The sequence below is a fragment of the Rhinatrema bivittatum genome, chromosome 10, assembly GCF_901001135.1.
Source record: "Rhinatrema bivittatum chromosome 10, aRhiBiv1.1, whole genome shotgun sequence".
NCBI classification, from domain to species: domain Eukaryota; kingdom Metazoa; phylum Chordata; class Amphibia; order Gymnophiona; family Rhinatrematidae; genus Rhinatrema; species Rhinatrema bivittatum.
The window spans coordinates 71,699,833-71,719,260 of record NC_042624.1 but is presented as its reverse complement, the minus strand read 5'-3'; the positions used below and the strand labels follow the sequence as shown (position 1 = coordinate 71,719,260).

Sequence of the window (19,428 nt, the reverse complement as noted above, 5' to 3'; positions counted from 1 at the left end):
GAAATGTGGTTAGCATTTGGCCAACTGCAGCTTTTTGTCACGCCGGTTAGATTTCCTCACACTTGCAGTTTTAGCAGCTCCCTGCCTTTGTATTTGCCGTCATGGAGGCCAATGTATTAAAATGTGCCGATGTTCGCACACAAGCCCCAATTTTACTGACATACGTTTTCCACCGGAACTTACACGCAAACAATGTATTTTCACACTGTGAGCATAGTTAATGAGCTGCTTTGCCTGATTTTGCCTTACAGCAGCTTATTAATTTTAATTTTGCAAGTATAAACTTACGCGGGTCAGTTTACTACATGCAAAGCCAAATATTTCACACAGTCCGTTGCATGTGTAAAAAGGGAAAATTGTGCATTTATTCCCAACTGCAAGTTGCTATTTTTATGCACAAAATGGACTTTACGAAATTTGGCGCGCTTTAGCACATCGGCCCCTTAGTTTTTCTATAAAGAAATGTAAGACTAGAAACCCTAGAATGCATTGAGAGAGAATGAACAGGCCAAACATATCCCACTGCAGCCATTTTGGTTGCCCTTCTCTAGACTGCCTCCATCCTGTCTCGAACTTTTTTGAGATATGAGCTCCAGAACTGAACACAATACTCCAGGTGAGACCTGTAGCAAGGCATAATCACCTCCTTTTTCTTACTGTTTACTCCTCTCTCTAGGCAGCCCAGCATCCTTCTGGCTTTAGCTATTGCCTTGTCACATTGCTTTGTTGTCTTAGATCGCCAGTCACTATTACTCCAAGTCCCTTTCCTGGTCTGTGCCCCCCTCCCCCCATTGCATACAACTCTTTTGGATTACTGCACCCCAGATGTATGACTCTGCACTTCTTGGCATTGAATCCCAACTGCCAAATCTTTGGCCTAAAACTTTCTTAAATCAATTTTCATTCTCTCTATTCTTTCAGGTGTGTCCAGACTGTTGCAGGTCTTAGTATCATCCACAAAAAAACAAACCTTACCTTCTATATCCCCTTGGCTTTGCATGCTAAAGTGAGAAATAAGGCAAGATATCACAAATAATGTGCACTATCTCCACTATTTCTGCCTGAAGCTGAGTTTGCGAAATTTTGCTTGTTTTTCTAAGCTGGCCTCTAAGGTTGAAGCCTTGACAATTTAATTAAAAAAAATTTTTTTTTAAATGTATAAATCACCTTTCTTGATTACAAACCCAATCAAAGCAATGTACAAAGACACAATAAATACAATTCAATTGTTAATACAAATTACCACAACATTATCCAAAACAACAAAAATTAATTGGCTTTACTGTTTTCAAGTTTCAAACTCGTGCTAATTTACAAAGTAACAGAGTAAATGATAGCATAATAAAACCAAATGGCCCATTCAGTCTTCCCAGTAAGGTTTTAAGCTTTCAAAAATGAAATTAGGGTATGGTTATTATATTTTGACTCCAAGAAATGACAGTGTCAAAATTTGATTCTTTTGATAAGAGCGTTCTCAGTCAGATATGATCTTGTGAACAGTACCAAGGCAGAGGTTGGATTGTCATAGTGACACCAATTTTAACCAGAGGTTTAGGAAACTTGACAGTTTTACTGATAGGATAATTACCATGTTTAATCCTTTTTCTTAACAGTGTCTCTTGGGTAACTCCCACAGGTCTCTCCAGCCTTTGCAGTGGTCATGGTACATTTGATCGGGAAACCTGCAGCTGTAGCTGTGATGAAGGCTGGGCAGGAAGGGACTGCTCTAGTCACGGCTGCCCCAACAGCTGCAATGGCAACGGGCAGTGTGTCAACGGCAGATGTGTCTGTGATGAGCCCTATGCTGGCAATGACTGCAGTCAGCTGCTTTGCCCCAACAACTGCAGTGGGAATGGGGTATGTGTCAATGGAGTGTGCCAGTGCTACGAAGGGTTCATATATACTGACTGCAGTGAGCAGAGGTGTCCCAACGACTGTAGCGGCAATGGGAATTGTGATCGTGGCGAGTGCTACTGTGAGGACGGCTTCCATGGACTTGACTGTTCCAGCGGTAAGAGACACTTAAAAATGTTAATAGCCATGAGTTTTGTATTATGGTCAATATGGCAAACTGAATTTTGTCATTAATTCTACAAGGGAACACTGCCCATCATAAGCAGGGTGGCTAATAGTTGCTATGGTTTGAATCACTCCTAGTCTATACTTTCTTTATCCATGCAGGGCGAGGCAGACAAGGTAAAAGGAGCAAGGTAAGGAGGAGACACGCAAGGGAGTCAACAGGCAAAGCAGAGGCAAAGAAAGCACTGAGACAAGATAGCAACACGCACTGCAGGCTAGGCAGGAGGACCTGTTGCTGAGGCAACATCTTGGTGCAGGCTCATGCTTATATAGCCTGGCAAGGCTGATGTCATCAAGGAGCACCAAGCAGGAGTTCCTGCCACAGGGCCTTGATTAGGAGTGCAGTGACAGTGTTCCGATGGAGGCATGAGGGCCGAAAAGAAAACTGTCGGCATCATGGGTTGAGTGCAGCAGATCGTGGGACAACCTTGCGACCGGCCAACATTAAAGTACCCCCCTCTAAGCCCCCTCCTGAGGCCTCTTTGCTTAGGTTTCTGGGGAAAGTTGGATATTGGTGCTGGTTCCCAAGAGTTTTCCTTGGAGCCAAACCCTTTCCAGGAGATGAGATATTGTAGTTGGTTTTCGAGTCTTCTGGAATCAAGGATCTCTTGAACTTCATATTCTGTGTCTACTTCTGAAATAACCTCTGTTGTCCTGGGAGCAGAATGTGAGTGCCACGAAAGAAGCATGGTTTTGAGAAGAGACACATAGAAAATGTTGTGAACCTTGAGAGGGGGAAGAATTTTTAGCTGATAAGCTACAGGTCCCATTGGCAAAATGATGAAGAATGACCCACTGAATCTTGGAGCACACGTGGTAGAAGGATATTTGAGTCAGAGATTATGGGTACTTAATAGGGATGTGAATCGTGTGCCCTATCGTCTTAACGATTGAAATCGTCTGGCAGGAGAAGAAAATCGTATTTGGCACGATTTTTTAGTTAAAAAATCGTTAAAAATTGTTTTTTCCAATTAGTGCGCACTAACGGGAGTTAGTGCGCACTAACTTGGTAACATTTATTCATGTAACCAAGGTTCCCACTGACAGTATATGGGGGATGGGAAATGGAAACAGTTGGTAGCTTGACAAAAAAAGTAATGTGATCAGTCAATGTGACTAGAACTTGTGCCCTAACCCTGATACCAGGATTGTTGTGATCTTCCTGCACACAGTGCCCTAACCCTGGCACAAGCTGGAGTCAATGTGTGCAGTAAAGGAGACCTGCCTTGTCCCCAAGCTGGAGTCAGTGTGTGCAGTAAAGGAGATCTACCTTGTTCCCAAGCTGGAGTCAGTGTGTGCAGTAAAGGAGACCTGCCTTTTCCACAAGCTGGAGTCAATGTGTGCAGGAAAGGAGACCTGCCTTTTCCCCAGCTGGAGTCAGTGTGTGCAGTAAAGGAGATCTGCCTTTTCCCCAGCTGGAGTCAGTGTGTGCAGTAAAGGAGATCTGCCTTTTCCCCAGCTGGAGTCAGTGTGTGCAGTAAAGGAGATCTGCCTTGTCCACAAGCTGGAGTCAATGTGTGCAGTAAAGGAGACCTGCCTTATCCCCAAGCTGGAATCAATGTGTGCAGTAAAGGAGACCTGCCTTTTCCCCAAGCTGGAGTCAATGTGCTGTAAAGGAGACCTGCCTTTTCCCCAAGCTGGAGTCAATGTGTGCAGGAAAGGAGACCTGCCTTGTACCCAAGCTGGAGTCAATGGGTGCAGAACAATGAACAATGAACAATGAACACTGGCATTTCCAGGTTAAAGCATATGATCTAACCCGTTAAATTATTCATATCACGTTATATTTTTTCTACCTGCCTTTATCTTCCTTCCAGCTTGTCTTTAAGCCTCCAAGTTTTTTCCATTCCTTGTTGATTGTAACTTTGACTTATTCCTTTTTCCTTTGTTATCTATTGTTTACCAGTATTGTTACCTCAGTTTTTTACCCTTGTTAAAATGTAAACCGATCTGATATGGTTATCTACTATGAAGGTCAGTATAAAAAACTGTTAAATAAATAAATAAATAAATAAATAAATAAATAAATAGTAAAGGAGACCTGCCTTGTCCCCAAGCTGGAGTCAGTGTGCTGTAAAGGAGACCTGCCTTTTCCACAAGCTGGAGTCAATGTGTGCAGTAAAGGAGACCTGCCTTATCCCCAAGCTGGAATCAATGGGTGCAGTAAAGGAGACCTGCCATTTTCCCCAAGCTGGAGTCAGTGTGTGCAGTAAAGGAGACCTGCCTTTTCCACAAGCTGGAGTCAATGTGTGCAGGAAAGGAGACCTGCCTTTTCCCCAGCTGGAGTCAGTGTGTGCAGTAAAGGAGACCTGCCTTTTCCACAAGCTGGAGTCAATGTGTGCAGGAAAGGAGACCTGCCTTTTCCCCAGCTGGAGTCAGTGTGTGCAGTAAAGGAGATCTGCCTTGTCCACAAGCTGGAGTCAATGTGTGCAGTAAAGGAGACCTGCCTTATCCCCAAGCTGGAATCAATGTGTGCAGTAAAGGAGACCTGCCTTTTCCCCAAGCTGGAGTCAATGTGCTGTAAAGGAGACCTGCCTTTTCCCCAAGCTGGAGTCAATGTGTGCAGGAAAGGAGACCTGCTTTGTACCCAAGCTGGAGTCAATGTGTGCAGTAAAGGAGACCTGCCTTAGCCCCAAGCTGGAATCAATGTGTGCAGTAAAGGAGACCTGCCATTTTCCCCAAGCTGGAGTCAATGTGTGCAGTAAAGGAGACCTGCCTTGTCCCCAATCTGGAGTCAATGTGTGCACATAATGCAATGCACAGGAAGCAATGATGTGACTGCTGGAGTGGTGCACTGCCTGCCTACCTAGGCTTGAATATATTAATGCTGCAGTACTAATAAAAATAAATTATAATTCTGCTAAAATGCCACTAGCCTCACCAGTGACACTAGGCTAGTAGCCTAGTCAGACATTCACCACCACCTAATAATAATTAATTATTAATTCAGTGATATAATAAATCATTTAAAAAAATTGAGTAGGTTAATATAATAGATGACTGTAGTAGATTGAATAAAGATCTGATGTTTCTGCTCTCCTCACACCAAACAAAAGCAACATACTGGTGGCCAGTGTGGCTACTTAAAAAATACACTTACCAACAATCAATTACCACATATATTTGAACTGTGTAGTTCCAGCCAGGACCACCTTTCTAAAATGCACAGTGATTGGCAAATTCAACATGCACTAGCATTTCACGTGCCTGCTAACAAAAATAATAAACAAACAAGTTCTAGTCACATGAGTGATGATCATCACATTACTTTTTTTGTCAAGCTTCCAACTGTTTCCATTTCACATCCCCCCAACCATTACCTCAGTAGAAACTTTGGTAACATCAATAGATAAGAGTGCAGCCAGCCAATAGGAATACATATTCATTCCTAAGTGACCTTTACTGACCTGGGAAGTGTCAACAATTTGTATCATTTTCTGTTGGTGTTCGTGAGTTTCCAGTTCCATTTCCCATCCCCCCAGCCATCACCTCAGTGGGAACCTTGGTAACATCAATAGATAAGAGTGCAGCCAGCCAATAGGAATACATATTCATTCCTAACTGACCTGGAAACTGTCAATTTGTATCATTTTCAGTTAGTGCGCACTAACGGGAGTTAGTGCGCACTAACACGATTTAACGATTTTTAACGATAAATCGTTAGAATTTCTATTGTATTGTGTTCTATAACGATTTAAGACGATATTAAAAATATCGGACGATAATTTTAATCGTTGAAAAACGATTCACATCCCTAGTACTTAACCACTAATTCCCCAGGCTTGAATTGCGGTGTCGGGCGGCACTTCTTGTCTGCTTGCTTCTTAAATCTCTCAGAAGCTGCTGTAAGTAGTTGATGAGTTCTCTGCCATTAGGTCATGGTGTTGGCTGCTGGACAAGGGACCGGCACTGGAATGGGGAATGGTATCTGTGGATGTTGGCCAAAGACTATATGAAAGGGTGATGATCCAGATGAAATTCCCACATGGCTTTTGTGGTAGAACTCTGCCCAGGGAAGAAACGATGCCCAGTCACCTTGAAGTTCATTAATATATGTTCTCAAGAATCCTTTCATTTTGTCCATTGCTTTGCAGATGATACACAGAAGTGAAATCCAGTGTAATACCAAACTTCTTACAAAGACTCTTCCAAAAGCAGGCTGTAAATTATACTCCTCAGTCTGAGATTATATGAGAGGGTAGCCTGTGTAAACAGAAGATATGTTGAACAAAGAGATGGGCCAGCTTTGTTGCTGATTGTAGACGCGGAGAGGTGTAAAGTGAATCATCTTTGAAAACCAGTCCATCATTACCCAAATAGTAGCGTAGCTATTAGAGAGAGGAAGGTCAGTAACAAAGTCAGTGGCCAAATGGATCCAGAGTTCCTCGAGGGCTGATAATGGCTGTAATGGCTCCCAAGGACAAGCATAGGAGCTGTTATGCATTATACAGGTGGAGCAGGATTCTACATGGTGCTACACATCATGCTTCATTTGAAAACACCAGTAATGGCAGAGAATTAGTTCCAGATTCCTAGTAACACCAGGGTGCTCTGCCAGGTGGGAGTCGTGGGCCTATTTGAGTACTTTTTCCCTCAGTTGTTTGGGGATTACCATCTGGTATTGCTGCTGGGGTCTATGACGTGGTGAAGAGTGGAGTTTTGGCCTCGAAAGACCGTGAAAGGGCATTAGCTCATTGGTTCATCTCCACTGGGTGGTATCATAGTTCAAAGTTGAAGCAATTGAAGAACAACTACCATCTGACCTGTTGAGAGTTCAAACGCTGGGCCTGTAGAAGATATTCCAAATTCTTGTGGTCTGTATAAACTTGTTTGGGTGTCTAGCCCCTTCCAATAGATAACACCAGTCTTCCAGCGCTAGTTTTACAGCCAGAAGTTACATGTCACCAGTTGTATAGTTCTTTTCCACAGAAGAGAATTTTTTGGAAAAGTAAAAGCATGAATTAGAGTCCCTTGATCATTGTGTTGAGCAAGGACAGCCCCTACCCCAATGGAAGAAGCATCTACTTCTAAGATGAAGAGTTTCGATGATCCAGATAGTACATAACATAAAAACATAAGAAATGTCATACTGAGTCCGACCAAGGGTCCATCAAGCCCAATATTCTGTTTCTAACAGTGACCAATCCAAGTCACATGTACCTGGCAAGTACCCAAACATTAGGTAGATCAAAAGCTACTATTACTTATTAATTACCGTTATAGCAGTTTATGGATTTAACCTCTAGGAACTTATGCAAACCTTTTTTAAACCCAGTAACACTAATTGCTGAAACCACATCCCCTGGCAATGGATTCCAGAGTTTAACTATGCACTGAGTGAAAAAGAATGTTCTTTGATTTGTTTTAAATGAGCTACTTGCTAACTTCATGGAGTGCCCCATGGTCCTTCTATTATTTGAGAGAGTAAATAACTGATTTACATTAACTTGTTCAAGTCTTTTCATGATTATGTAGACTTCTATCATATCCCTCCCTCAGTCATTTCTTCTCCAAACTGAACAGCCCTAACTTCTTTAGCCTTTCCTCATAGGGCAGCTGTTCCATGCCCCATATAATTTTGGTCACCCTTCTCTGCACTTTCTCCAGTGCAGCTTGATATATGTGCCTGAGCTGGAAATCAACATGGAGAAGGCGACTGACCCAGAATCCTCTGCCATCTTAGTCTATGTGAACTCCAAATGCCTTACTGAGCCTGACCTGCAGGAATTCCAAAGACACCTGGACAGTAGTTGAAGTTGGCGCCACATTATGATGCCTAATTATAGGGTCACAAAAGGAGGAGGCAACAGTTGGAAACTTCAGGCTATACTGTCACAATAGAAGCACCATTTCCAGGGGCATCTGTAAATACAGCCTAAGATATGATAATTGCCCTGACCAACAAGATTCTAACAGAACAAAGGACTATCTAAAGAGTGATGGTAAATGGGCCCCACCTTGGAGAAATAATCAGGATAGTTTAGGGATAATCAAATCATGCTGTTTACATGACAACCAATGTAAATTATTCTCTAGGTAGTCATGCACTCTTAGAACTTCTAACCTAGTACTATATTGTATGTTACCTATAAAAGAAGGATCAATTCCTGTATATATTTTATTTATTTATTTTATTTAACATTTTTCTATACCGTCGTTTGGTGGGGACTGTCACAACGGTTTACATTAAGGCACATAAAAAGAGGCTAACGTATCTTAATTTACATAGGTGCCATTTTAGGGTCGGTAACATAGTTTGTAAATGATATTAATTGGTAAGTGTAATGAGTCATTTCCAGTTTACATTTTAACAGTTTAGGTTACTAGATTACCTTTATCATTGTACTTTCATCCTTTAGCTGAGCTTTAAAAGAATGAAACTTATTCTGATTAAAATTACACACATTGATTATGGTTATGTGTTTGTTGTTCAAATGTTTGTTTGTACCTGCTTTCCCTTGAGTACTATTCTCCTTTCTCTTTTTGGTAAGCTAGTTTAAAAAGCCAGGTTTTTAGATTTTTTCTGAAGGTTTTGTTGTTGCTTTGTAGTCTCAACTCTGTGGGCATGGTGTTCCAAAGTATGGGTCCTGCCAAGGATAGAGCTCTTTCTCTTACTTGTGTGAGTCTAGCTGTTTTGACTGATGGAATAGTGAGGAGTGCTTTGTTGGCAGATCTCAGATTCCTATTTGGGACGTGTACACGAAGGGCTGTGTTCAGCCAGTCTGCTTTTTCATTGTGTATTAATTTATGTATGGTGCATAGTGTTTTGTACTGAATTCTTTGTTCAATGGGTAGCCAGTGTAGTTCTGCTAGGGTTTCTGTGATGTGGTCTCTTTGGCTTTTGCTGGTTAAAATTCTAGCAGCTGTGTTTTGCAATATCTGTAGTGGTCTTAGTGACGTGTATGGTAGGCCTAGCATAAGGGCGTTACAGTAATCGGTACTGGCAAAGATCAGCGCTTGGAGTACTGATCGGAAGTTGGTGGTTGTTAGAAGCGGCTTAAGTCTTCTCAGCACCATTAGTTTGGCATATCCTTCCTTTACTTTTAGAGATATGTGTTGTTTTAAGTTTAGTTCTGTGTCTATTATTACGCCTAGGTTCCGTACTTTATCTGCGAACTCTATTTTTTGGTTGTTATTGAGTATAATTGGGTTTTGAACGATGCTGGTCAGTTTGTCAGAGAAAGGGCATCCAGCATCTCCTAAGAATACTTATATTGATCAATAAAAAATTATACTTTCTACAAAATCTAAATGTTCTTGTATCCCTGGATATAAGCGTAGGTGGTGCTTAACATTTTATATCCTTTTTGAGGAGGCAGGCATCTCGTAGAAGTTCCTTTATGAGGCTGGCAAAGGCCTGCATGGTTTCTTTCATCTAGTAACCAAAAAATGAACAGTGTACCAGTTAGAAAATTACTATAACACCCCAAAACGCCAAACAAATTTTTGTAAGACCCTCTAATCACGAGTAGACATATCATGTGTACAACTCGTTTTTCATAGGGGTCACTATTACTTTAATCATTTATAAACTCAATTTTTGTTATATTTTTCAAAGTTTTTTCTCAAAATATTTTTGTGAAAAAATTTTTTTGGCACTTGCCAATCAAAATAAAATGGATACTTATCCACACTGAAAAGGTCCCAGGTAACCCGACATGGCCATGTTTCGGACTGCTGTCCTGCTTCAGGGGAAAAGGAAGGAAACCGATTCAGGTAGTTGTAGAAAACTTCTTCTTACGGCGTCTTTATTTCGTGCCGGTCAATTTCTTCCAAACAGGCTGCATTTCAGCCCGCTGCCTGTTTGGAAGAAATTGACCGGCACGAAATAAAGACGCCGTAAGAAGAAGTTTTCTACAACTACCTGAATCGGTTTCCTTCCTTTTCCCCTGAAGCAGGACAGCAGTCCGAAACATGGCCATGTCGGGTTACCTGGGACCTTTTCAGTGTGGATAAGTATCCATTTTATTTTGATTGGCAAGTGCCAAAAAATTTTTTTGACAAAAATTTTTTGAGAAAAAACTTTGAAAAATATAACAAAAATTGAGTTTATAAATGATTAAAGTAATAGTGACCCCTATGAAAAACGAGTTGTACACATGATATGTCTACTCGTGATTAGAGGGTCTTACAAAAATTTGTTTGGCGTTTTTGGGTGTTATAGTAATTTTCTAACTGGTACACTGTTCATTTTTTGGTTGTTGACATTGGTGTGTACTGGAGTACACCAGTTGGTGTGTGTGGGTTTTGTTGTGTGATTGATATCGTTCTTTCATCTAGTGTCAGATGTCAATGCCCTTTTTAGTGAGGACAATGAGGGGGGCCGCCAGACATGAATACCCATGCACAAATTGCTGATAGTAATTTCCAAAGCCAAGGAAGTGTTGCAAAGCCTTGAGCCCGATGGGTTGGAGCCAACCTATAGTGGATTTTTCCTTCTCAGGGTCCATTAGTAGACCATGCCAGCAGACAATGTAACCCAGGAATGGTAATTCTTCCTGTTCAAATGTGTATTTCTTGAGTTTGGCATATAGGTGGGGTTCTCAGAGTCTCTGTAACACTTGTTTTATATGGTGCTATGTCAGAAAGCGAGAAAAGATGAGAATATCATCCAGATATACCACCACATGTGAAGAAGTAGTCCTGAAATATCTCGTTGACCATAGGTTGGAAAATGGCAGGAGCATTATAAAGGCCAAATGGCATGACCAGATATTTGTAATGGCTGTCTCTGGTATTGGAGACCATCTTCCATTTATCATCCTCTTGTATGCATATAAGATTATAGGTCCCTTTAAGATTGAGTTCCAGGGAGCGCCAAGCAGGAGTCCCTGCTGCGGGGCCTTGATTAGGAGTGCAGGTGTGCACATCCCTATGGAGGGTGGCGGCAGTGGTGATCTGTTGGTAGCAAGAGGGCTGCAAAGAAATTTGGTGGTGTCTTGGGGTGAGTGCAGCTGACTGCAGGACAGCCCTGTGACTGGCCAGTGTTTCAGTTCTAATGAGCATGAAGTCATTTATGGATTACCTTATAATGAGGCTGATGTACTAAAGGGCAAAGAATTGCTTTTTTTTTTTTTTTTAACATAGTTTCCTACTTGCACAATTTCATGCAAATTCATTGATAATAAGTGAGTGTGATGCTAAATTATGGAAAGAAACTATGCATGAAAACCCTTTGTAAATTTGATTTTGCCTAAATTTTAACTGCACCTCAGTGAAATGGACTTATTTGCATAGAATTCCTGTGCACGTCAGTATATCAGACTCTGTGACGGCTACACACAGAGGTTGAAAGGAAACATGTGAGTGTTGCTTAACACATTATAATGATATTGGCTTACCATTAGGACTTTTTAAGTAACAGAGGGTTTATATTACTCCTGGTCATATTTACTTTGCAAATTCAGCACAGTGCTTTGGGAAGGCAATTCCAAAAACCATGTACTTGAATAAATTGGCTGTCTGAAGATTGCCCAGCCTTTCCCCAGGTAAACGGGGAGAACAACGTGTGTACATTTACCCTTGGGAACAGCAGGCATTCTCAGTGGCGGGGTTAGGTCAGGGGAGGAAAATGAGGCAAGTCTGGCAGGGGAAAAAGCAGGTGCAACTCTCTGCAGGCACTTTTTTTTCCTCTGGGGCAGATTTCAAAGGGAAAGTTCACACATACCTTTCTCTTTGAGGTATTGCCTGCAGATGTTTGAAAGTGACTCCCTCAGAGGACAATTTATACATTCATATATAGGGGTAAATAGGATGCCTGAATATCTCCCTCACTTGGTCCAGCTGAAAGTGAATGCGTGGTTCCGCAGTTTGCATGCAGGAAGGTGTTCCCGGGGGGCGTCTTTTAAAAGCATCAGAAAATAACTATGCAGATTGTATTTTCAGATCTTCCTGTGGTGTTTTCCATCAAAACTCCATCCCGCACAAAAAATAGATGCAAAAGCCTGCAGGTACAAAGTACCTGCTTGGGGCAAGTTTCAAAGTGAAAACATTTGCTTACTTTTTCCTTTGAAACCTGATGTAAAAAGTACCCATAGACTTTGAACCAAAATCGAACAGTTTGAAAATTGCTCCCAGAAGGCACAAGCTTTATTTAATAAGAGATCTTCTAAGGCTCAAATCTATAAATATTTGCCATTGAAAAAGCTCCAACAGCCTGACTTAGAACTGTTCCTTCACTCACTTATGTAAATATACAATCACCAAATCACGCTTACTAGCTATTAAGAGGTCGGCTTCTTGCCTCCCTCCCTTGTATATAGTACTTATCTTCGTTCACCCTCTCTTTATTTCCTACTCCCAGTTAAGGCTTCCTTGTTATAATGTAACTTTTATGCTCCTTAAATTGTCTCTTGTTGATTGGTTATTTACAGTTACTGCTTAGTTCGATGTAAACCGAGTTGATTTGATTTGTATCAAGAAAGTCAGTATATAAAAGCCTTCAATAAATAAATAACAGGAGTAAATGTTACCAATTAAAATGCCAGTACCTTGATTGCCTTTATTTTGGCCTGAATTACTACAGTATGATAAATATAAAATGCTACTATAAGGGAACAGAGATGTCCTGGCAGCTCCGCTGGCTGACCTTTTCAATGCTTCTTTAGATTCTGGAGTAGTTCTGGAAGACTGGAAAAGGGCGGATGTGGTTCCTATTCATAAAAGTAGAAGTAAGGAGGAGGCTGGGAACTACAGGCTAGTTAGTCTGACCTCTGTGGTAAGCAAACTAATGGAATTGCTGCTAAAATAGAGGATAGTGCAGTTTTTGGAAACCAATAAATTGCAAGATCTGAGGCAGCATGGTTTTACCAGAGATAAATCTTGTCAGATGAATCTGATCAACTTCTTTGATTGGGTGATCAGAGAATTGGATCAAAGGAGAGCACTAGATGTAGTGTACTTGGATTTCAGCAAGGGCTTTGACATGGGTCCAACACAGAAGACTTATAAATAATGTACCCTTGGTATGGATCCTAGAGTGATTGACTGGGTTAGAAACTGGCCGAATGGGAGGCGACAAATGGTAGTTGTAATTGGAGTTTTCTTTGAAGAGGGAGGTGTTACTAGAAGTATGCCTTAGGGATTTGTTCTTTTCAACAGTTTTGTGAGCGACATAACAGAAGAATTGTCTGGAAAGGTTTGTCTTTTTGCTGATGATACCAAAATGTGTAACAGGGTGGACAGCCTGGAAAACATGAGGAGTGATCTAGGTGAAGCTTAAGGAATGGTCTAAGGTCTGGCAACTAAGATTTGATATGCAAAAATGCAGAGTATTGTATTTAGGATGCAAAAACTCAAGGGAAAGGTTCAGTATTGGAGGTGAAATTCTTCTAAGCACAAAGGAAGAGCGGGATCTAGGGGTAATTGTATCTGATGATCTTAAAGTGTATTAACAGGTAGATAAAGCAACGATAAAAGCCAGAAAGATGCTTAGCTGCATAGGGAGAGGAATGGTCAGCAGAAAAATGGAAATGATATTGCACCGGTATAGGTTCCTGGTAAGACCTTATTTGGAATGCTGTGTACAATTCTGGAGACTGCACCTTCAAAAGGATATAAACAGGATGGAGTCGGTCCAAAGAGTTGCTACTAAATGGTCAGTGGTCTTCATTCTAAAGCATATGGGGATAGGCTTAAAGATCTAGAGGAAAGGCAAGATATGCTTGAGATATTTGAATGTCTCAAAGATTTCCATTCAAAGTACGCAAGCCTTTTTCAATGGAAAGGAGGCTCTAGATCGAGAGGTCATGCGATGAGGTTGAAAGTGGATAGACTCAGGAGATATTTCTTTACAGGGAGGGTGGTGGATGTGTGGAACAGCTTTCTCAGTGGAAGTGGGGGAGATAAAAACAGTATCTGAATTCAAGAACAAATGGAATAAATACAGGAGATTTCTAAGGAAGTGATGAGAATTATAATGCAAAATTAATTGGATGGATGGGCAGACTGGATGGGCCACATGGCCTTTTTCTGCCATCATGTTTCTATATGTAAATATTAATTATTTATGTTCTAGTGTTTGGCACTCAGAACCTGCGGCTTCTTAGATCTACAGAAGACTCTTTGAGTGTCAGCTGGGACAAAGTAATGGAGGTTGATTATTACATCATCAGCTACTACCTAACTGGCAATAAGTCCTCAATGAAGCAAATTAGAGTGCCCAAAGACCAGCTTACTTATAAGATCATGAACTTGGTACCTGGTTCCCATTATCAGATCATGTTGCACCAAGTGAAGAAAGGTGTCACCAGTGAGCCAGGACAACTGGATGCTTACACAGGTAGGAACCTAGGAAGTGGCTATCCTTTGCATTGGGGGTGTGCTCAGACCTTGGATATGACTAGGTTTTAATGTTTTGAGATTTCATATAAGACAATCCTATTGCACTTTTACTTCAAGAGGATGATGCCTTTTAACTTCCTACTGTAGTATACCTCAGTATGCCTAAAAGTGCTTTGGTTTCAATTGTGACAGCTTTGTAGTTTTCATTCTGTTTATTTTTTCACAGATATGTCTTCTCTTGGCACCATCTGGCTAACAGAAGAGACTGAGAATTCACTGGAAGTGGAGTGGGAGAATCCCGAAGTGGAAGTGGATTATTACAAACTGAAATACTCCACCCCGTTGGGTGAAGAGAAAGAGGTGGTAGTGCCAAAGAGCAGAGACGTGAAAACCAGATACATCATTACAGGTAAGCAGGTCTTAACCTTGATGGAGCAATGGAGAGATGACATGGAAAGGTGAAGAGAATTGCATACATTGATCTCCAAAAGTGGTAGCTGTCAGGTCTTCCATTTCTGCTAGGAAACTAGACTTTTTGTTTCTCTTCCACAAATACAGATCTAAGATGTGCTAAAAACCAATTGGACTGTGGAGTGGTAGATGGTAGATGGTTCTGTGGTTCCTAGTTTGTTTTTAACTCTGCTCTTAAACTCCCAGTGCTCACGTATGAGCATTAAAAAAAATACTGGATTAGTAGAAAAAGTCCTGGTGAACAGCTACCAGGTCTATTTGTATATTTTGCAGTGTTACTTCTCATGAGATTATTCATGAAAATCTTTCCCTTCATGCATCATCAAATCTCTACTTTTTTTTTCTCTTCACAGGTTTACAACCTTCCACCAGGTATCAGATCACAGTTTGGTCTGTGAAGGATAAGCTGGCAGGAAAATCGTCATCAGTGAGCGGAACCACTGGTACTGGCTATATTTATGTAAAGTTCTACTCATTCTTTCCTGAGCATATCACAGTGTACTTGAATGATGAGTGTCTGCTGGGGAATTACCATGTGCATTGCCGTTCCCTGAAAAGTGGCAGGAAGCCAGGAGTTTGTCCAAGTAGGCCCGGCTGCCCGCAGAAGGTGCCACTAAAATCCATAGGACTCTCTGGGAATTTCACTGCTTACCTACTAAATTTCAGTGAAATGTTAATAAGTATTAAGTAGTGTGAGAGTAATGTAAATGACTGTATAACTAGCAGTAATTAGTGGAGATTTAAATGAATGGGGATTTGTAGTAGCAGTGTTATATATGTTAGTGTAGCCGCTCTTCTATTAGTGACTATCTCAGTCTACACAGCCTCTGGCTGTGGATTCTCTGATAGTGGGGGGAGGGGAGGATAGACCTCCAGGATCCAAGGCACAAGGGTGGACCTCTTTGCTGGGTGTCCTTGCTCTTAAATACATGTAGGTGCAGAATAACCAGGCTGGCAGGTGTTCCAAACTCAAACTTTACTCAGTTCTTCCAATGTGATTAATTGGCACTAGACACACTTAATCCTGGTTACATCCATATCCAAAACATTTTTTCTCAAACTGCTCTTCTGTTTGCAAGTCCGCCCTTCAGATATTCTTACCCTTCTGGGCTTGGAATGATAAAGAGTCCCACGTTGGTAGGAGGTATCCTAGGTTGGGTGGAATCTCTTCCCCAAACAGGACCTGAGATCCAGGTGTACTTCCAGGACTCCAGAATATCAGTCCCTACTTCTTCTCCCAGGGTGAAGACTCCACTCAGGGTCTCCAGATGACACAATACTTCTTACTTCTGATTCTCCTCTTGGAATGGCAAAGTTAGATCTTTAAGACTGACAGGTCCTGCAGCAAGGAGAGGGTCAGGTCTTCCCCTTTCCTCAGTAAACTCCTCCCAACTCAAAAGGCAAAAATCCTTCCAAATACCAAAACCCCAATCTTGCAGCGAGTTGCCAGTGTCCCTCCAGGGATGGAAACAGCAGGTATTCTCTATCCCTGTCCCTCCCAAAGCAGGGCTTTCCCTCCCAGACATTCACAAAAGAAAAACTCCTAAAAATTAAATTCCACAAATCTCTTAAATAAACTAGAGGCAAACCCTACCAGACAGGTTGTGCACTGGAAAGGGACAGGCCTCTCCTGCTCACTACATCTCCAGCCATGAAGCCTGCTAAATGACAACGGAACACAAAAATAACCAGGTCCTGCTCCTTGCAAAGCTAACCAAAAATGCCATACTGATCTCTCTCCCTGCCTACTGATACACAAACAGGAGCTCACCATCCCAGCAAAATCACAGGAGATGCTGTTCTGAAAATGGAACGTGCCTCTCCTAACACCTAACCCATGTCCTAAGCTAGGGCTATCTAGTGGAGATCCCAAAGGGTCTCTACATTAGCGTATCTGTAGAGAACGCATCTGCAATGTTGTTACATGATAACATAGTAAACTGGTTAATCCGCCCAGTAAAGTGTCGAAGTTTGTAGCTTCTGTTCCATGCAGGTTACCCCCCCATGCCTTTTATTTAGGGTTGTGTCTATCACTCCATGTAGGTTTCCTCCATGCAAAAATGTTACACCAAAGTTACCAAAAGGTTACCTTGGCTCTTTCATTTCCATCCTCTAGCTACTAGGGATTCTCTGTGTTTTTCTGAGCCACGATGGTAGGGATAGAAAGTTAGTGGAGATTTACACACTTCAACAAGGTTAAATGTACACATGTTCTAACAGCAATTGGAGACACTTTGTTGTTTAGAAGAACAGTGCTACTCAGAGTGCTAAAAGACGACCTTATCTGGGCAAGTAAGTAGGAGATTTGTTCTGGACGTTCTTCTACTAGACATTCCCCGAAGCCTCTTCAATGTACACAGAAGGATTTCTGTGATGTCACCTGGAAATTTTTATGCTTCTTTTCTTGTAAAACCTTTTTTCCCCCCAAAGAAATCGATAGCCCTACAAACCTAATGATCAACAGAGTAACGGAGAACACGGCCTCCATCTCCTGGGACCCAGTACAGGCCCTTATAGACCGATATAGACTGAGCTACACCTCTGCTGATGGAGAAGCCAAGGAGGTGACCATAGGGAAGGACAAGGTCACCACTACACTGACCGGCCTGCGTCCAGGCATGGAGTACACTATCTACATCTGGGCTGAAAAGGGTAACAAGCCCAGTAAGAAGGCAGGTGCTAAAGCAGTGACAGGTGAGTGTCCAGAACCAGCTGTTAAACAATGGAAAAACAACTTCTGAGCATGTGATATCTATGTTCATTTTTTGAGTCATACTTTGTCTTCAGGCATTTTGCCTTTTTTTGGCAGTGGCAAAAAAAAAGTATATATATTCTTATACTGTATAAAGATGGCACTTCAAGTTCTGCAATATGACCATTTAGTTATCCCAAGTCCTCTGTAACTGGTGGTATCAGAGTATTTTTGCGATAATTTGGCATGAATTCAGAGTGGGAAGGATTGTGATTAACAAAATATTTGTGTTACAAGTTGAGTTGCTCATCCCTAATGTCTTGTCATAGTGCCTGAAAAAATATACATGCACTGAGTAATCCCTATGTTTAACTACTTATTTTATAATTCTCAAGAATGGGTTATAGATATCAGTGTGCTTTCATTTTCCCTCCTATTGTTCCCATTGACTGCGACCATGGTAGTAAAAGTGTACAAACCTAATATTATGCTTGGTAATTTTGTCAAGGATCTTAGAAATTGGAAGTATACATTTTGGATTGTATTAATTATATTGTATACAAAGAGAGCTTCATAAGCACATTAATTTTGCATTACTGCATTTTTATGGAAAACATGTTCAGTGGGTATCCTCAGTATAGGTTTATGATTTTTTTTTACCATATCCCAAAAAAATAAATCTTAAATTTTTTCTTGAAATATACTGCTATATATAGCTGGCATGATAAAATCACATTTAATGTTTTACCACTAATCAAACTCCAGCCCTCATCCTCATTCCGTGAAAAACAAATATATTATCACATAGGGAAATTGCACAGGTGCATTAGCATAAAGTGCGCCTGCTAAAGTGCATGCATACTTTTTACCTGCTGTTTTTGTAGACAGTTGAGGGAACGGGTATTTTTCAAAATTTCAAGTACGTATCTTGTTTTACTCCCTCCCCCCCCCAACATAATCACACCCACAGAAATGCCTTTATCAATGTGGCTAAAATGATCCATCCTGTGAACATCCTGTGCCTGATATTCAAAGCGCATTTAGCACTGGCTAGCCAATTAAGTAGATCTTACCTGGCTATCTAGCGGTCTGCTAAAAATCAGCAGCCACTAGATAGCCGGAGAAGTCACTTATCCAGCTATCTTTTAGCCGGCCAATTTGTGAGCGGGCAATGGGTGGATCTGGATGGCAATACTTAGCCAGTTAACTTAACCAGATACGTAGCGATATTCATTCTTATCCAATTAAGTTAATCAGATAAATTAGATCAGCCATAGAGCTGATCTAACTTAGGGCCTCATTTTCTAAAGTATCGCAGGCCTGCGATACTTTAGGTAATGAGGGGCGGGGGCCGAAATGGGGGGGCGGTCCTGCGCTAGCCGGCAGCGATCGCACCGCCACGGTGCGATTGCTGCCGGTTTCGCACCCAATAGCGCCACCATAGAAGGTGTAGCTATTGGGCGCGAACTCGGACACGAAAAGGCCCTTACCTTTTCGCCATCCGCGGCGTCTTCGCGGAGTCGGCCCCGGTGAAGCCCCGACTCCTCCTCTTCCGGGGCCGACTCCACCCCAATCCTGGTATCGCATGTGATAAGGGACTTTTTGCATGCGAAACGTCCCTTATCGTGTGCGAGCCACTTGGAAAATGACTCCCTTAGCCGGCTAAGAAGCGCCTTGACTGCAGACAGCCATGCTGCTGAATATCCCTTGTAATTTAGCCAGCTAGGTCATATCTGGATAAGTTTCTTACCAGGCCAGCACTGAATATTGGCTCCCTTATGTACTCTTCAGCCACTCTGAGGAGGACATTTTCAGTTGATCTGAGTAAATCGCTATTTACGTGAGTTAATAGCTTTAAAAATTGCCTTCCTATTGTGAAAATAGAGACAGATTTAGGATTTTGC

The 19,428-nt window shown here is 41.6% G+C and overlaps 1 protein-coding gene across 1 annotated transcript in view; it reads left to right on the top strand.

Moving 5' to 3' along the window:
* Positions 1–19,428, top strand: part of TNN (tenascin N) — a 65,364-nt gene that overhangs the window by 12,272 nt on the left and 33,664 nt on the right. The window contains exons 3-7 of the mRNA XM_029618796.1: positions 1,637–2,011; positions 14,096–14,359; positions 14,588–14,770; positions 15,186–15,275; positions 17,263–17,526. Of these exons, the coding sequence (XP_029474656.1) occupies positions 1,637–2,011; positions 14,096–14,359; positions 14,588–14,770; positions 15,186–15,275; positions 17,263–17,526 (1,176 nt within the window). The remainder of the gene's footprint in view (positions 1–1,636; positions 2,012–14,095; positions 14,360–14,587; positions 14,771–15,185; positions 15,276–17,262; positions 17,527–19,428) is intronic.